Source organism: Rhinolophus sinicus, linkage group LG06, assembly GCF_036562045.2.
Source record: "Rhinolophus sinicus isolate RSC01 linkage group LG06, ASM3656204v1, whole genome shotgun sequence".
Lineage (NCBI taxonomy): Eukaryota > Metazoa > Chordata > Mammalia > Chiroptera > Rhinolophidae > Rhinolophus > Rhinolophus sinicus.
Genome location: NC_133756.1, coordinates 144242008 through 144255974, shown reverse-complemented (window position 1 = coordinate 144255974; position 13967 = coordinate 144242008). Strand labels below are relative to the sequence as shown.

The 13967-nt window shown below is 51.7% G+C and overlaps 1 protein-coding gene across 1 annotated transcript in view; it reads left to right on the top strand.

Annotated features, from left to right (window-relative positions):
* The window catches only part of ABTB2 (ankyrin repeat and BTB domain containing 2), a 171139-nt gene that overhangs the window by 131891 nt on the left and 25281 nt on the right, over positions 1-13967 (top strand). Inside the window, exon 3 of the mRNA XM_019738580.2 lies at positions 862-1075. Within this exon, the coding sequence (XP_019594139.2) occupies positions 862-1075 (214 nt within the window). The remainder of the gene's footprint in view (positions 1-861; positions 1076-13967) is intronic.

Below are 13967 nucleotides of genomic sequence, written 5' to 3'. Positions count from 1 at the left end.
GCATTGTGGCCTCACACAATGATGGGACATTTCCTGCCTGAGCTGGTGGAATATTGAAAAGACTTGGGCAGAAACAGCACCGGATCTGAGGACCCCACAGACTTCAGTAGGGCTGGCCGCAGCCCAGGTCACGGGCCTGGATTCAAATGTAGAGTCTACCATTAGCTGGGCACATGACCTTGGCTAGTTACCTCAACTAGTTACTACACTAAGGCCATCCTGTGACCAGGGAAATGTGTAGGGTCAGTATTTGTTTATCAGATAAGCCTCAATTTCTTCATCGGTAAAATGGGAATAATACTTGGCCCCCAGCATTTTAAGGATCAAGTTAAATCCTATTTCTAGGGAAGCGAACGCTGAGCACGTAACGAGCACTCAGTAGATGGTGGTGATGGTTTTGCTTGAGGTGTGGGGGACTGAGGCAGCTTCTCTGCTGACTTACTGAGCCTTTGCACCAGGCAGTACAGGGGGTGTCCCCACCCAGCCTGGCACTGGTTGTTAGAGGCTGGGAAAAGAGACCCAGAGAGATTCCCTCGGTCAAAGAGCTGGGGAGAGGCCCGTGGGGTGGTGGAGAGAGTGGGGATGTTGAAAAAGAAACCACATTAGCATACGTTCTGGAGGAGAGAGGCATGCCAAGTGTTTCATTCAGCTTGTAAGGCAAGACTGGAAGTGAAAGGGAAACTAAATTGCTGTTGTGTGTCTAGGTGACAGTTTCCACCTCCGCCTATTGGCTCCAGGATAAACAGTAATTACAAAGGCAAGGGGAGCCGTTTCTCTTTAACTGCAAGTATCCTTGGAAGAACGTGGTCTATGAACTCAGACTTGTTTTCTTTTTCCCTCTCCCTCTGCCCTCTCCTCCAGGTGACCTGGTTTCCCGGGCGATGCACCACATGCAGGGGCGCCACCCGCTGTGTCCTGGCTCCAGCCCTGCCCGGCAGGCCCGCCAGCCGCCCCAGCCCATCACCTGGTCCCCAGACGCCCTCCACACGCTCTACTACTTTCTGCGGTGCCCACAAATGGAATCCATGGAGAACCCCAACCTGGATCCCCCGAGAATGGCCCTGAACAATGAGCGGTAGGGACCTTCCATGGGCTGCCCCCTTGGTGTGTGTTGACTGACTGACTGATGGGCAGAGAGAAAAGTACCCTGGCACAGCCCTTCCTGCTTACCAGGAGGTGACTGGGAATGCAGATGGAAGAAGGCCTGGCCCAGGAATGCAGTGGGCTTGTTTTACCCTGGGCTGATGTAGCAGGGCTCACTGAGGCTCAGAAAGTGGGCTTTGGTCTCTGTCTCGGATTTGCCGGCTCCACTGCTCACTTCCTGGGCTCTCTGAAACTTAGTTGCTCTTTTCTAAAGTGAGGTAGGCACACCTACCTACAAAGGTGGTAGTGAGAATCGAGTGGGCTGGTGTTCTAGGAAAGACATTGGGTGGTAACTGGCCCTCCATCAGTGGTAATTGTCACCTCCTTTGATGACGAAGATGTCACTGTTAGGGATTTAGGCGGGTTTTGCCCCATCCCCTCCTTCATTTATACACCACAATGTCGTGGCTCTCGCAGGTTATTTGGTCTCTAGTGGGTTAGTGGTTGAGTAGCCCCAGGATCCAGCCTGCTGGCTCCCAGTCTAGTGCTTTCTGTACAGGGTCCTAGTCCTTTCCCAGCCTGGGGCAGAGTTGCTCAGAACAGATGTACAGGTTGTGCACTGCACAAGGAACCCCAGCAAAGGGCATGAGTGGAGGATACATGGTGCCATGTAAGCCTGAGGACAGGGGGCCTTTTCTAATTGGTCTACTCAGACGGCCACCTTTGGGTTTTTTTCTGCTGGAGAGGATGAGTTTTTTATAATTTGTGTAAAACAGCATATAAGCTGGCATGTCTTACCTGGAGGCCACCACTTGGCCACCTAAGACAGGGTCTGTCGATGGGCTCAAGAGTTGTGTGTGTGCAGGTTCAGGGAGTGGGACAGACTTGCCCCTGGTTGAGGAAGCCCCGTCTGCGTGCCTTGTACCTCACAGCAGGGCCCAGGAGAGGAAGAAAGTTCAATGGGCTCTGTGCCGATCGAGGGGGGAGACGATCTGGGACCTGATACAGAAGTGCTGACGCCTTCCACGTCCCCCTGCCTCAGCTGCCCATTGTCTTTGGGTGACACTGAGTCTCATCAACTGTGTGGTCCTCATACCCTCTCCGCAGCCATGCCCACTTCTCCAGTGTCTCCATGGTTACAGAAAACAAAGGTACAAAGGTAGATTCCTGCACCCCAGTTCATTATAAACAGCCATTGGGGAAACATTGGAAATCCTATGGCCATATGGCAAACCAGACTGGGAGCTGGGAATGAGATTGCCTGGGCACAAACAGCAGTGCGGGCATTTATGAACCTTATGATCTTTGTGCAAGGTTCCAACCTCCTGAGCCTCAGTTTCCTCAGCTATAAACATGAGATGGTAACGAAGTAGTAGTAAGGATTAAAGAGGGATAGTCAACATTTGCTGGGCATTTACTATGTCCAAGCACTGTGCTGAGCCCTTTACACGTGTTAATGCATTTAATGCACACATTTCCGGGAAATGGGTGCTCTACGCAGCCCCATTTTACAGATGAGTAAGTGGAGGCAGATTCCGTAACTTGCCAAGGCCACATAGGCCTGGCTTATAACCACTACACATACTGTGTCATTATGAGAGGCATAAAGCAATAGTGGCCTGGTTCACACATGTAGACTTCCAGTAAGTGCAGCCACCACTGTTATTGTTATTGGTGTCATTATGGTCTTAATTCTCTGGGAGATAGACAGTATTCACAGGGCAGAGGCGGGGCACTGTGGGCCTGATACAGAGCAAGAAGGCTATAGGTGGAGGCCCCGGGTTTCCTGAAGGAAGGGAGGTGGAACCGGAGCAGGGGCCCTAAGCCCCAGCTGTTTCTGCTTTGTGGAGAAATTGTTGTGGTTGCTGGAGTCGGCCGGGAGGGAGAAAGGGCAAGGAAAACATCTGGGATGGGGCACAAGGCGGCGGCTGTCTTGTTGTTTGGTGAGGTCCCCGAGGGTGCTAGACTGGGCCTGGTCACATAAGCAAAGGTCGCTGGGAGAAGAGGCCAAAGAGACTTCCTTGGACCTGCTGCCTGGGGCTGCGTGGCCGTTTGGCTGTGACGATGGCTGTGTCCACGGGGCAGGTCAGGGAGGTGCTTCTCTGCAGGCTCTGTGCTCAGCAGCCTGATGTCTTGTGGCTGCCCACTGGCTTTCCTCAGTGGAGTGTTGCCAGCCTCTGATGCTCTAAAACATAGTAGCAGGGTTCCTGTAGGACCTGAGTTGCTTGCCTGTCTGTAATTGCTAAGCTTGAACGGTAACATACACATGTGTGTGTGTTTCGATCGCTCATTATTTAAAAAACACACTGTGCCACAAAGAAATTGGTAGTGAAGGCATCTTCCCGTGAATCATTTCAAATGAGTGTTAGACACATGAGAAGTTGGAACCACGTTAGTAAAAAAGAATCCCAAAATGTCAGATGTGGGCATTAACAGGAGGACACCCTAAGAACAATCAGGCCAACAGCCCAACAGCTCTCTGGTGGCCCAGTTTCTGGCCGCGGAAGTGGGTCCTGCCATGCGTGGATGCATTCTGATGGGGCAGACCTCGGCGGCCTCGGAGACCTGGCGGCCTTTCCTGGGGACCATAGAACTCACCTGTGACTGAAGGTCGGGCCACGTATCCCCTCATGGCACCACTACTCCAATCTCCTTTTTTTCCCTTCAATTATAGTCGTCATACAATATTACATTCGTTTCAGGCATACAACGTAGTGATTAGACATTTATGTACCTTACACAGTGATCACACCGATAAGTCTAGTACCCTTCTGACACCACACCGAGTTCCTACAATATCATTGACGCTATTCCCTATGCCACGCGGATAGCCTCGCCAGAGCTCTGCGGAAAACCTGTCCTGTACACAAGGTAGCTAGAGTTTGCTAGGCCTCCAGGGTGAAGGAGTTTTGCCTGTGGAAGTCTGGGGATATGTGTCTGTCTGTCTTTTTCTCTCCCTGTCCTTTTATCCCCTTGCACTTCCGTCCTCCGTCCCATGTCAGCAGCATGGGGACCATATCCCCAACCAGAACTGGACAGAATATCTGATTTCAGGTGTGACAGCAGGTGTGTGATTTGGGGATTCGGTGGGCTTGAAGATTTCTGGATCTGTTGGGATTGAGTGACTCTTCTGCTGCTTTGCACACGTGGACTAAGGGGCTCGGTTTGGTGGCATAGGTTTAGCCACGTGGCACCATTCACGGTGCCACTCAAGTCTGTGCTCGTAGATGGTGCTGCCTTGAGGAAGTTATCCTTCTTCCTTCTAGTTGGGGGGCTGTGTGTGACCACATCTGAGCTACTAACGGGTGGGACATGAGTTCATCCCTCTTGTGTGAAGCTCAGCTCAGCATTCCTTGCTAAGTCATGAGAGCCTGTGAGCTGTGCAGTGGGGCCTTAGAATCTCTCTGTATGGGGCCCATCTCCCCAAAGCCTCCTCCTCTGGGTCTGAGAGGGGAGATGGTGGGAGGAGGAAGTTACAGAAACCGTGGGAGCTCCGGGTGGCAAGTGGGGCAGCTTTGCGAGGGACATAAACGTGCTCTAATATACTTCCATCTGCGGTTCTAGTGAGCCAGGCAACACCAGGGCTTGGGAGGAGAGGCCCCTCCACACCTCAGCCTCCTCATCTGTAAAAGGGACCTAAGTGATCCCACTGGGGAGGATTAAGTGAGATAACACATGTAAAAGTAGCCACCTCTTCTTTTTAAAAGCATTTCTACCTACTTCTGTTTCTTTTGTGCCCCTCAACAAACCAACGGGGCAGGTGCTAGCATTCCTCCATTTCACAAATGAGGACACAAGGTGGGGGGCACCCAGCTGGTATGTGGCTGGGCAGGGATTCGAACCAGGTCTCTCTGGTTCTCTGGTATGCCTTTCACCATACCAGGCTACATCTCTCCCACCCAGCTGCTGAGACCCGGTCCTAAAGCTCTAAGGCGACCTGGGTGGGTCCCGGCCTTTGGGGCCACCTCCTCTGGGGCCGTTCCAGCCCCACCTGTTTCTCCTCTCCCAGGACACCTCCCTGGCCTCCCTGGGAGAGACTCACAGCTGGGACCTCCCTGCACTCTTCCAGGATGCCCTTTGTGCCGGCAGCTTTGCACCACAGGCCCCAGCGAGACACAAGGCAGGGTCTCAAACACAGAGTGAGTCACAGCTGCTGACCTGCAGGGCATATCATCACCCGAGACCAAGCTCAAAGTGAAAGAGCTTGCTTTCAGAGATCCGGGTTACCCAGGGAGATGGGGGCTCCTCCTTCCCCCGAGGTCTGCAAGAGAATGGACAGCCAGCCACCTGGCTGACTGGTTCTTGCGAGTCATACCTGCCAGCCAAGGATGGGGAGGTGGAATAGCATCCTGGGCAGAGGATAGCTCCTTGGTCATCGTCCTCATGGGAATGAAGAGTCTGGAAAGTGTGGGGAAAGGCTGTGTGGACATTCAGGAACGGCGGTAGTCTGCCAGCTCACCAGCAGGTTGCTGGAAGAAATGTCATCAAGCAGAACATGTGGAAGGAGACAGACACAGTTAGAGGTGCAGAGCGGGCTGAGGGAGACAGGCGCTGAACTGAGTCTGTGCCTCAGAACCTCGGGTTCCAGGGCTTGGGCTCACCAGGTGGCATTCCCAAGTGCATGTGCCAGCATAGCCGCAGCAGAGGAGCCAGACCCTTGAGGAATAGCTGGAACACGGGGAATGACGGTGGGCCACCTGTCCATCCATTAGTCCAGGTGCTTAATTGAAGCCTCAGGCCCCAGCCCCTTGCGTCTGCCTCCCCAGCCCTGCATGGGCCCCTTCGTGGCAGGGGGCACACTCAGAAGGCGTGGGGCCTGCTGCTGTTTAGGACACGAAGCCAGGAAGAGCGTGGGAGCCTAGCCAGTCTGATGTAGGATGGAGCCTGGAAATATCTGGTGCCATGATTTCTTAGCCAGCCGGAGTCCTATCTGAGGAGGGAACTGCTGTTCAAAGACACGTGTTTGAGATGTAACTTACATTTCCTGATTGCGGAACCTTCCCTCCACAGTCCTTGCAGTCACAGATAGGGCGTAAGGGTTACATGAGTTACTACACGCAGCACCTTTAGAACGGTAGCTGGGATGCAGTGAATGTGAAGTCCTAGCTACTGGGATTATTAACATGGCCATTAGTATTAGGCAGAGGGAACGTGGTCCTAGGAGAGACAGCTGGGAGCAGTGTGGCAGAGCCAGAGAACAGGGAACGTGGTGCGGGATGCAGCTGCAGAGGGAGCCCGGCCCTCGTGACCAACAGAAACCCAGGGCTGAGCTTGTGTCCTGGAAGGTCCTGCCCCAGTAGTCCAACTTGGTGGTTTCTACACCACGTCCCCTCTCAGTGCCTGAACCCCACTCTGCACATGAGGGGAGCAGAAGGCCCCAGGAAGCCCTGCCCACATGCTTGCCTTGATGCTGTGAGGAGAAGCACTTACTAAGAGTCCCCCTGAAACTCCCCAGCCTGGAGCTGCCTGGTGTGTTGGCCTGCACCCCTAGGCAGGTTTAGGAAGGATGGGGCCCAAAGTGCTGTGTTGATAGTAACCTCAGCTCCCAGTTCCCATGAAGCGATTTTGCCACAGGCTCCTGGGGCTACTGCTCCAAGGCTGCAGCCCTTGTCCAGGTGAGGTCCTGGTGAAAGAAGCTGTGTGTCCTGCCCAGCTCTTGGCTGCCCTGTGCCATGGCAGGCTAGCCAAGAAGTTTCCAGCAAGGATGTGAACAGGACTTGGAAAAGCTGGAGTCAGCAAAGACGTCAGCCCTTAAATGGGTCCCATCCACTCCATCTGACGTCCACGCCTGTGGCTTCAGGTACTACCAGAGGGTCATCCCGGAGGTGTTATTTCTGCTACTTCTTAGCAGTAGGACATGTCAGCTCCTCTTCTAGGCCTTGGTTTCCTCACGGGTAAAATGGTGGCTAATAAGATGGCCGCTGGGGTTAAATGAGACAATACAGTAAAGCACTTCGTTCCTTGCACAGGAAAAGTACTTACTAAACGGTGGCTGCCATCCTCCTCCTCCTCCTAATACGACATTATTATAATGGTCATAAACATACTTCGGTGACATGTTCGACACCCAGAATAGTCTTTCTTCATTGTGGTCTCAAGGGGCATCTGGTTACTACTCCTACTAACACGATTATTAATACTACTACTGATACGACTAATATAACCGCTACTAACTAACAATAATAATAATGAAGAATGCAGCTACTTACAAACACCACTGCTAATTATAGCATCACAGAGCACATATTAATAGAGACGGATAGCATCTTAAGTGCTTTACTTATTAACTCACATTTCTCCCGGTACTTCTGTGGATCAGGGGGGGAAAGGATATAAGAATTATGAAGAGTGGCTTATGTGATTGAGTCTCCAGCTTAATGAGGGAGGCAGAGAAACAAGACAGAAGAGAAAAATGAGCACAAACCAGCAGACAGTGTAAGAGGAAGCTGGGTTGCACGATAGTAGATTAGATGGGCCCTCAGACCCTACAGCCAGCCTGGATTCAATCCCAGCTCTGCCTTAGAGCTGGGTGTCCTCGGGCATGTCATTGGCCTCTGTGCCTCAGTCTGCACTTCTTAGCATGGGAATAATAGTGCCGACTTCATATGGGTGTTGCTGGGATTGATTGAGCTAATGTACGGAAAGCACTTAGAAGAGTGCCTGGACACAGCGTCGTCTTCACCGTCTCATATTCAGGAGGACCTTTGAGAAGGCTGGAGTAGTTGGGGAGTAGTGTCGGGACAGCCTGGGATTTTAGTTGAGCCTTAAGGGACAGCCACGGAAGCCTGGGACAGGCAGGGTGGCATGGGCAGCAAAAGTCACAGCAGGATTTTTATTGTTTCAAGGTGCGTATTTCATGACAAAAATGGATCCACATTTTAAAAACACAAAAATTCGGTGGGTGTTGGGTTTTTGGGTTTTGCAAATGCTCCTTTTAGGTGGGGCCTTGTGCATCCTCAGAGTCCGCCCAGCCCGAGGGTCAAACCCAGCCCCTCCTCCTCCAGCTCTGTGATCGCAGCCGGTCTCCTTGCCTTCTGAGCCTCAGTTTCCTCCTGTGTAAAGTGAATATCTGAGCAGTGACTACTTCCTGGGGGGGGGGGGTTCCCCAAGTTCTAGGGAAATGCCCTAGACATAAGTGAGGTACACAGTGCAGACACAGGCGCCTTTTTGTTCCATTCCAGATGCAGAGGGGGGCTGTTTCCCCCCACCCCACTAGTACTTTACATAAATAGGAAGCGCCCAGGGATAGGCTGTGTACTCAGCCAGAAGAAGTGGGCTCGTTAATCTTTTGCTCAGCTTGCGAAGTGTTTTCTTATCAGATAATAGAGATGATGGCAGTGGTGGCTTCATGCTACTGACTTGTGGTTCCCTTAAATACCATTTCAAGATTTGCAACGTTAAGCTCTTTTCTCTCTTTTTCTCTCCTCCTTTTTGTGCATTCAATTTCCATCTGTTTACCCAAAATGAAAGTAAAAGAAATAAGAATAACTATTGGGTGAATTAAGTTCTTGTTTGCGTGTTATCCCCCAGACTGGTACATCCAGTAACCCCTGAGATGACTTGTTTGTGGTTTGCATTACACCCAGGAAGCTGCCCTTCCACCCCCAGTCATTCTCTATCATCTTCACCGCTTTTTGGTTTTTTTTTGAAGTTCAGAGCACCTTCCTCTATCTGAAGTTACTTTGCTCGTGTATTTATTTACTCACGTCTCTGCAGCCCCTCCTGGCCCGTCTAGAATGCAAGTGCCATGGGTTAGTCTTGTTTCCACTGTGTCCTCAGCACATAGAAAAGTCCCTGGCACATAGTAGGCAGTTAAATATTTTGTCCAGTTAGTGAAATAGGCTGTAGATTCTCACCTAAAGGTTAGATTCTTTGGAGTCAAAGACCATCAGATGGGGTTTCTGGTCTGCCATGTGCTAGTTGTGCACTTTGAGCAAGTTGTTTAATTGCGGCGGCCTCAGTTTCTCCAGCTTTAGATGGAAAACGGATTGACCTACTTCCAAAGGTTTCTGTGGGGATCCAATGAGGTAATTAATACCTTTAAAGGACTTAGCACAGAGTCTTCACCCAGGGTAACTGCCCTTATCAGTATCATTAGTTTTCATAAACCTATGGGAGTACTAAAATAATGAAATCTTGTTTAATGCATAAAGAATCCAAAAACAATGGTGAATTTAAATATCACATCACTTCAAATGCATGTTCTCTCTCCCTCTCATATATACCTTCTTCAGTCTCTGCCCTTAACTCCTTCTTAACGCAGCCCTGACAGCCAGGGAACCAGAAGAGGAGGTAGACCAGATGTCCTAAAGGGTATTTCAGTGAGGACAATTTTGGACTGACACATATCCAGATTGTAGATTTATCATAGTCTACCACCCAAGGATTTCAAAGAACTCTCAAAACTGGATTTCATCCACCCATTGGCTCCAAGACCAAGCAGTGAGACGAGCACTCTCTGAAGTGAACGGTGTACCCGTGTCCCGGGCCCCTTGCTTGCTGCTTTGGCCGTAGTGCCTGCCGACCCACGACCGGCTGCCATTGCTGAGTGTTAAGCTGGAAGTGATATTATCTGCTTCATTTTTACATGGGCTAGAAGCATCTAAGCAAAGCTTTACAGTGTATAAAGCATTTTAAATACACAGTTCTCTAACAGAGCTCACAATAGATCTTGGAGGGAGCCATTACCACCATGTACAGATGAACAGCCTGAGGCCTTGAGAGAGGGTAAGAGGTAGGAAGAGGCAGAGCTGAGCCCAGGCAGGGAGGTCCGATTGTAATAACACAGTGAATTCATGTGGTCCTGGTGATATGTACCTCCTGCCTCCCAGGAGAGAGAAGGCAAGACCCTGGGAACCGGGTCTCTCAGTCAGCACCTCCTCTACCCACGTGACTTGTGCAGCTCGCTCTCTGCTACTCGGGGCCTCTTCCCCCACAGACTTGAGGTCGCTGGTCCTGGGTGGCTAGTCTGAGGCTGGGCATCCAAAAAGGAACAGGCCAGGGATTTGGGGCAGACAACGGAAGTGCCAGTGCCAGATAACCGGGATGGAGACAGGACAGGATCCTGGCCCAGCCATTGACAAGTGCCCCCTAGGAGCTGCCTGTTGGGTATGACTTCCTGTCCCATTGTTAGGACCACCGGTCCTCACAGAAGAGGAGAAGACTGGGAACTGCTAGGCCCCAGGCTTCATTCCTTTGGAGTGTTTTTATAACGGACCCACAACAATCCCCTTTGTCTGCATGTTGTCTGAGCACCTCCGTGCTGGAAAATCCCATCTCTAAAGGGAATTGAATTTGCTTCCTTAAAGAATGTTGCTATTGACTTTCCAGACCCTGAGATGGGGGCAGGAGCTCAGGCAGTGTCTGGAGTCAAGCTGGGCTGGTTTCTAGCCTGTTCCTACTTGCTTACCAGGCAGCTCTGCAGATTTTCCTCCTCCCACAAGACCAACCACCTCTGACAACTGTCTGTACCCTCCTTTACTGCTTTAATGTTCAGATTTAGGGGCAGGAGGCTCTTAAGGGGTCTGAGTACACCCCCTAGGGCTTTGGGGACCAGCCCAGCCTTCCTTTCCCGCCAGAGTCAGGGCTGCTGAGGCTGTGGGTGCAGAAGCTGGTGTTTGGGCAGAGGGCTGAGTTGGGTCCACTGAGGGGAGCCTTTTCTCCACAGTACCTGCCAGCGGGCCAGCTCAGAGCATTTTGTGTGGGGCTGTGTGGTCTCATGAAAGACCCTACAATCTGTTTATTTTTGTTTGGTTTGGGTTTTTTAGAGCCCGACAGATCTCCATTGGCTAGCTATGTGACCTATGTGACCTTGGACATGTGTGCACCTCTCAAAGCCTTGGTTTCCACATTTGTAAAATGCAGACTAACAATTATACCTCCCTTGCAGTGTGGCTGTATCAGAGGGTAATATATGCAAAATGCCTCATGCTCACCTGGCGCATAGTAGGCCCTCAGCACATCATAGCAGTGTGGTTTTGCTGCTCAGAAGCCAATGCCAGAGTCTTGCCTGAGGCAGCAGTTGGGATGTGGGTACAGAAAGCAAGGTCGGGTCCCAGAAGCCTGCACTGTCTTTTTCTCTGTCTGGGTTGGGGTGTACCCCATCTACAGCTCAAGTCAAAGCCCCTAGATGCCAGTCAGGAATTTCCCCTTTGACATGTGTATCTCTGTCCGGCCTCAAGAGCCCCATGCCCTTACCTCCTTCTATAAGTTTCTGGAACTCTTTATCTGACACTCTGAATGGGTCATCTTTCTGCCTTAGACTGTGGGGCATGGGGAAGGCGAGTATTGTGTGATTACACTCAGCTGAATCCAACCTGGAATTCCTATCCAGAGACCCTAAACCAAAGACCCCCATCCCTGCCCCGCTGCCCAGCAGGTGTTTTTGTGTGGTAAATGAAGCAGGACAGCTAAGCCATAGGGTCCTCCCAAGCCTGCCTCGTTGGCAGAGGCCGATGGGTGGTGGCAAGTGCCCTCGGGCAGGGCGTGTGTTTGAACAGGTTGGAGGCCTTCTTCCGTCTGGCTTCCATATGGTGAAAGAGTGTGTGGTCCCTTCTGAGCCACCACACATGCTGAGCATGGGTGAAAAGGCTGGTCTCTTGCACATGGCAGCAGTGAGCCCCAGGAGTGAGGTGTGGCCTTAGGCCAAGGGAGCCACACCCCAGCAGACTGGAGAGAGGCCTACTCTCACAGCACTCCATTCCAGGTGTGTGGAAAGCAGCAATGCTCTGGCCTGCTGGACCAGCTGCCTGCCCACCAGGCTGCAATGCTGGGCCTGAGAAATGGGCCAGATGCCTTGGCCCTCGCAGCACTTAGCGCCCTCCGTGCTGTGTGAGAAAGGGTGGAGGGGTGGTGGCCTGCATGCGGTCTCCACTGGAATCTGTCCCACCCCACCCACATAAGTGCCACCCTGGACTCAGGCCAAGGTGTCCAAAGACATGGCTGTATCCCCTCCAGTGGAGCCCAATGCCACACTGACATCTGCAGAAGTGCATGTGCCATTTCCCTCGCTGAGAAGGCTCCATCCCAACGTTCTTGCTGCCCTCCCAGAAACTGTCTTAGCTCCAGTCAGCCATGCTACCCCCAGAAAGGTGTTCCTGGGTGGAAAGTTCTCCGGTGAAACGGGTGTCTTTTTATCTGGAAAGTAGTTTATTTTTCCTGAAGGGATCCATTTGCCAAAACCCAAGCCAACGCAAGCCTCCAAGAATGGAAAACAAAGCAGTTCTCCATTTCATGAACTCTGGAGCCCTGCAGAGACTTCTGGAGAAAGAGTGGACCCCTGAAAACATGTGAGCAGCCAGAGGACTTTGCCTCCAGGACTGAGTAATGTGCCATGCCTTTATAAATTCAAAGGCCGAGTTTCTAATGTGGCTTCCTGTGTCGAGAGATGGGAAACATCAGTGAGCAAAACAGTCTCTGCCTTCAGAGAAATTACAGTTCAGAGGAGGAAGCAGACAAAAAGCCATGCAAACAAATCAAATAATAACAACATGGGCTAAGTGCAGTCCTGGAGGGAGAATGGAGGCCTCCTTGAGGGTGGGTGGGCAGGGCGGGCCTCCCACTCGCAGAGGGGACGACGTGGGCCAGGCAGAGGCCCTTTATCCAAGTGCCCTGACAGGGTGACCAGATGTTCGGTGTGCCTGACGCAGCTCTGGCTTTCAGCGGCTGTCCTGGTGCTGTTAGTCATGGTGCTCCTTTTCCTTCTCAAATGTAGGCCAGTTTGGATGATGGATTATATGGTCACTCTGCCTAATGGTCATCATCCCACAATGGAGACGGGGCAGGGTCCAGGGATGGGAGGCCAGGGCAGGTGACTGAGTGGTGGAGGGTTTACTACGTAGGAGCTTATCTCTGGGGTCCACCTGGGATCACATCCCAGCTCTGCCACTGACTATGTGCATGGCCTTGGGCAGGTGACTTTACCTCTCCAGCCCTCAGTTTCCCCATGTGTACGGCCCGGATAGTCACAGGCCCTGCTTCATAGAGTAGACATGAAGATTAAATGAGACCATGGACGTAAAGGGCTTAACACCCTGCCAGGTGCATAGCACATGCTCTGCAAATGGGAGTTGTGTTTTCCTATTATTCCTGGATGCTTGGGAGCCAGTCCAGGGTCCCCCAGTTTTCACACAATTGACCTCTCATTCCACTGCTCACTTTTAGGCTCCATCGGGGCCTGAAGGGCAACCCCTGGGAAGAGGCAGAACCACTCAACTAATTACAACTTGGTGGTATTCTAAATTTATATCCATTTATACGCATAGGCCGACAAGTGGAGGTTTATCTAGTGCCTCTAATCTGTACCAGATGAGCTTTTGAAGAAAAGTATATTTTCCCAAAGAAAGCCCTGAGCTCCGCCTCTAATAGAAGTCACCTGACCCTAAACTGAGCTTGTGCTGGGGGTCAGCTCCAGGTTCTGAGGTGGCATGGCTGCTGCAGAAGAGAGGCGTGGGGTCAGAAGAAAGATGCCGCCCAACTCTGACTCTAAGCTGAGCCAAACTGTTCTGGTTTACCAAGCAATTCTAGAAAAATAATTAATCCAAGATGTGAACTGGACTAGAATTGCTTCCTTTGTGCTGGGAGGAGAGTCTGGCTTCAGTGGTACAATGCTGGTTTTATTCTCCACGGACGTGTGGGCTCCGGAAATCTTAGGGAACCTGTGGAGAAGACCTCAGAGCTGCACGACAGAGCCGGCCTTGACCTTCCCGGAGAAGTGTCTGCTGCTAGAGCTGTCATCTGATTGGGAATCATGTGGCATCTTCACAAATTCCACTCACCAGCACCAGCCCAGATAGCACAGCGGGGCGGGGTGTGGGAGCAGCACACTCCACAGCCAGGTCCGTGAGAAGGGGGAATGCAGGGGGGAAATCACGCCCACTCAACCC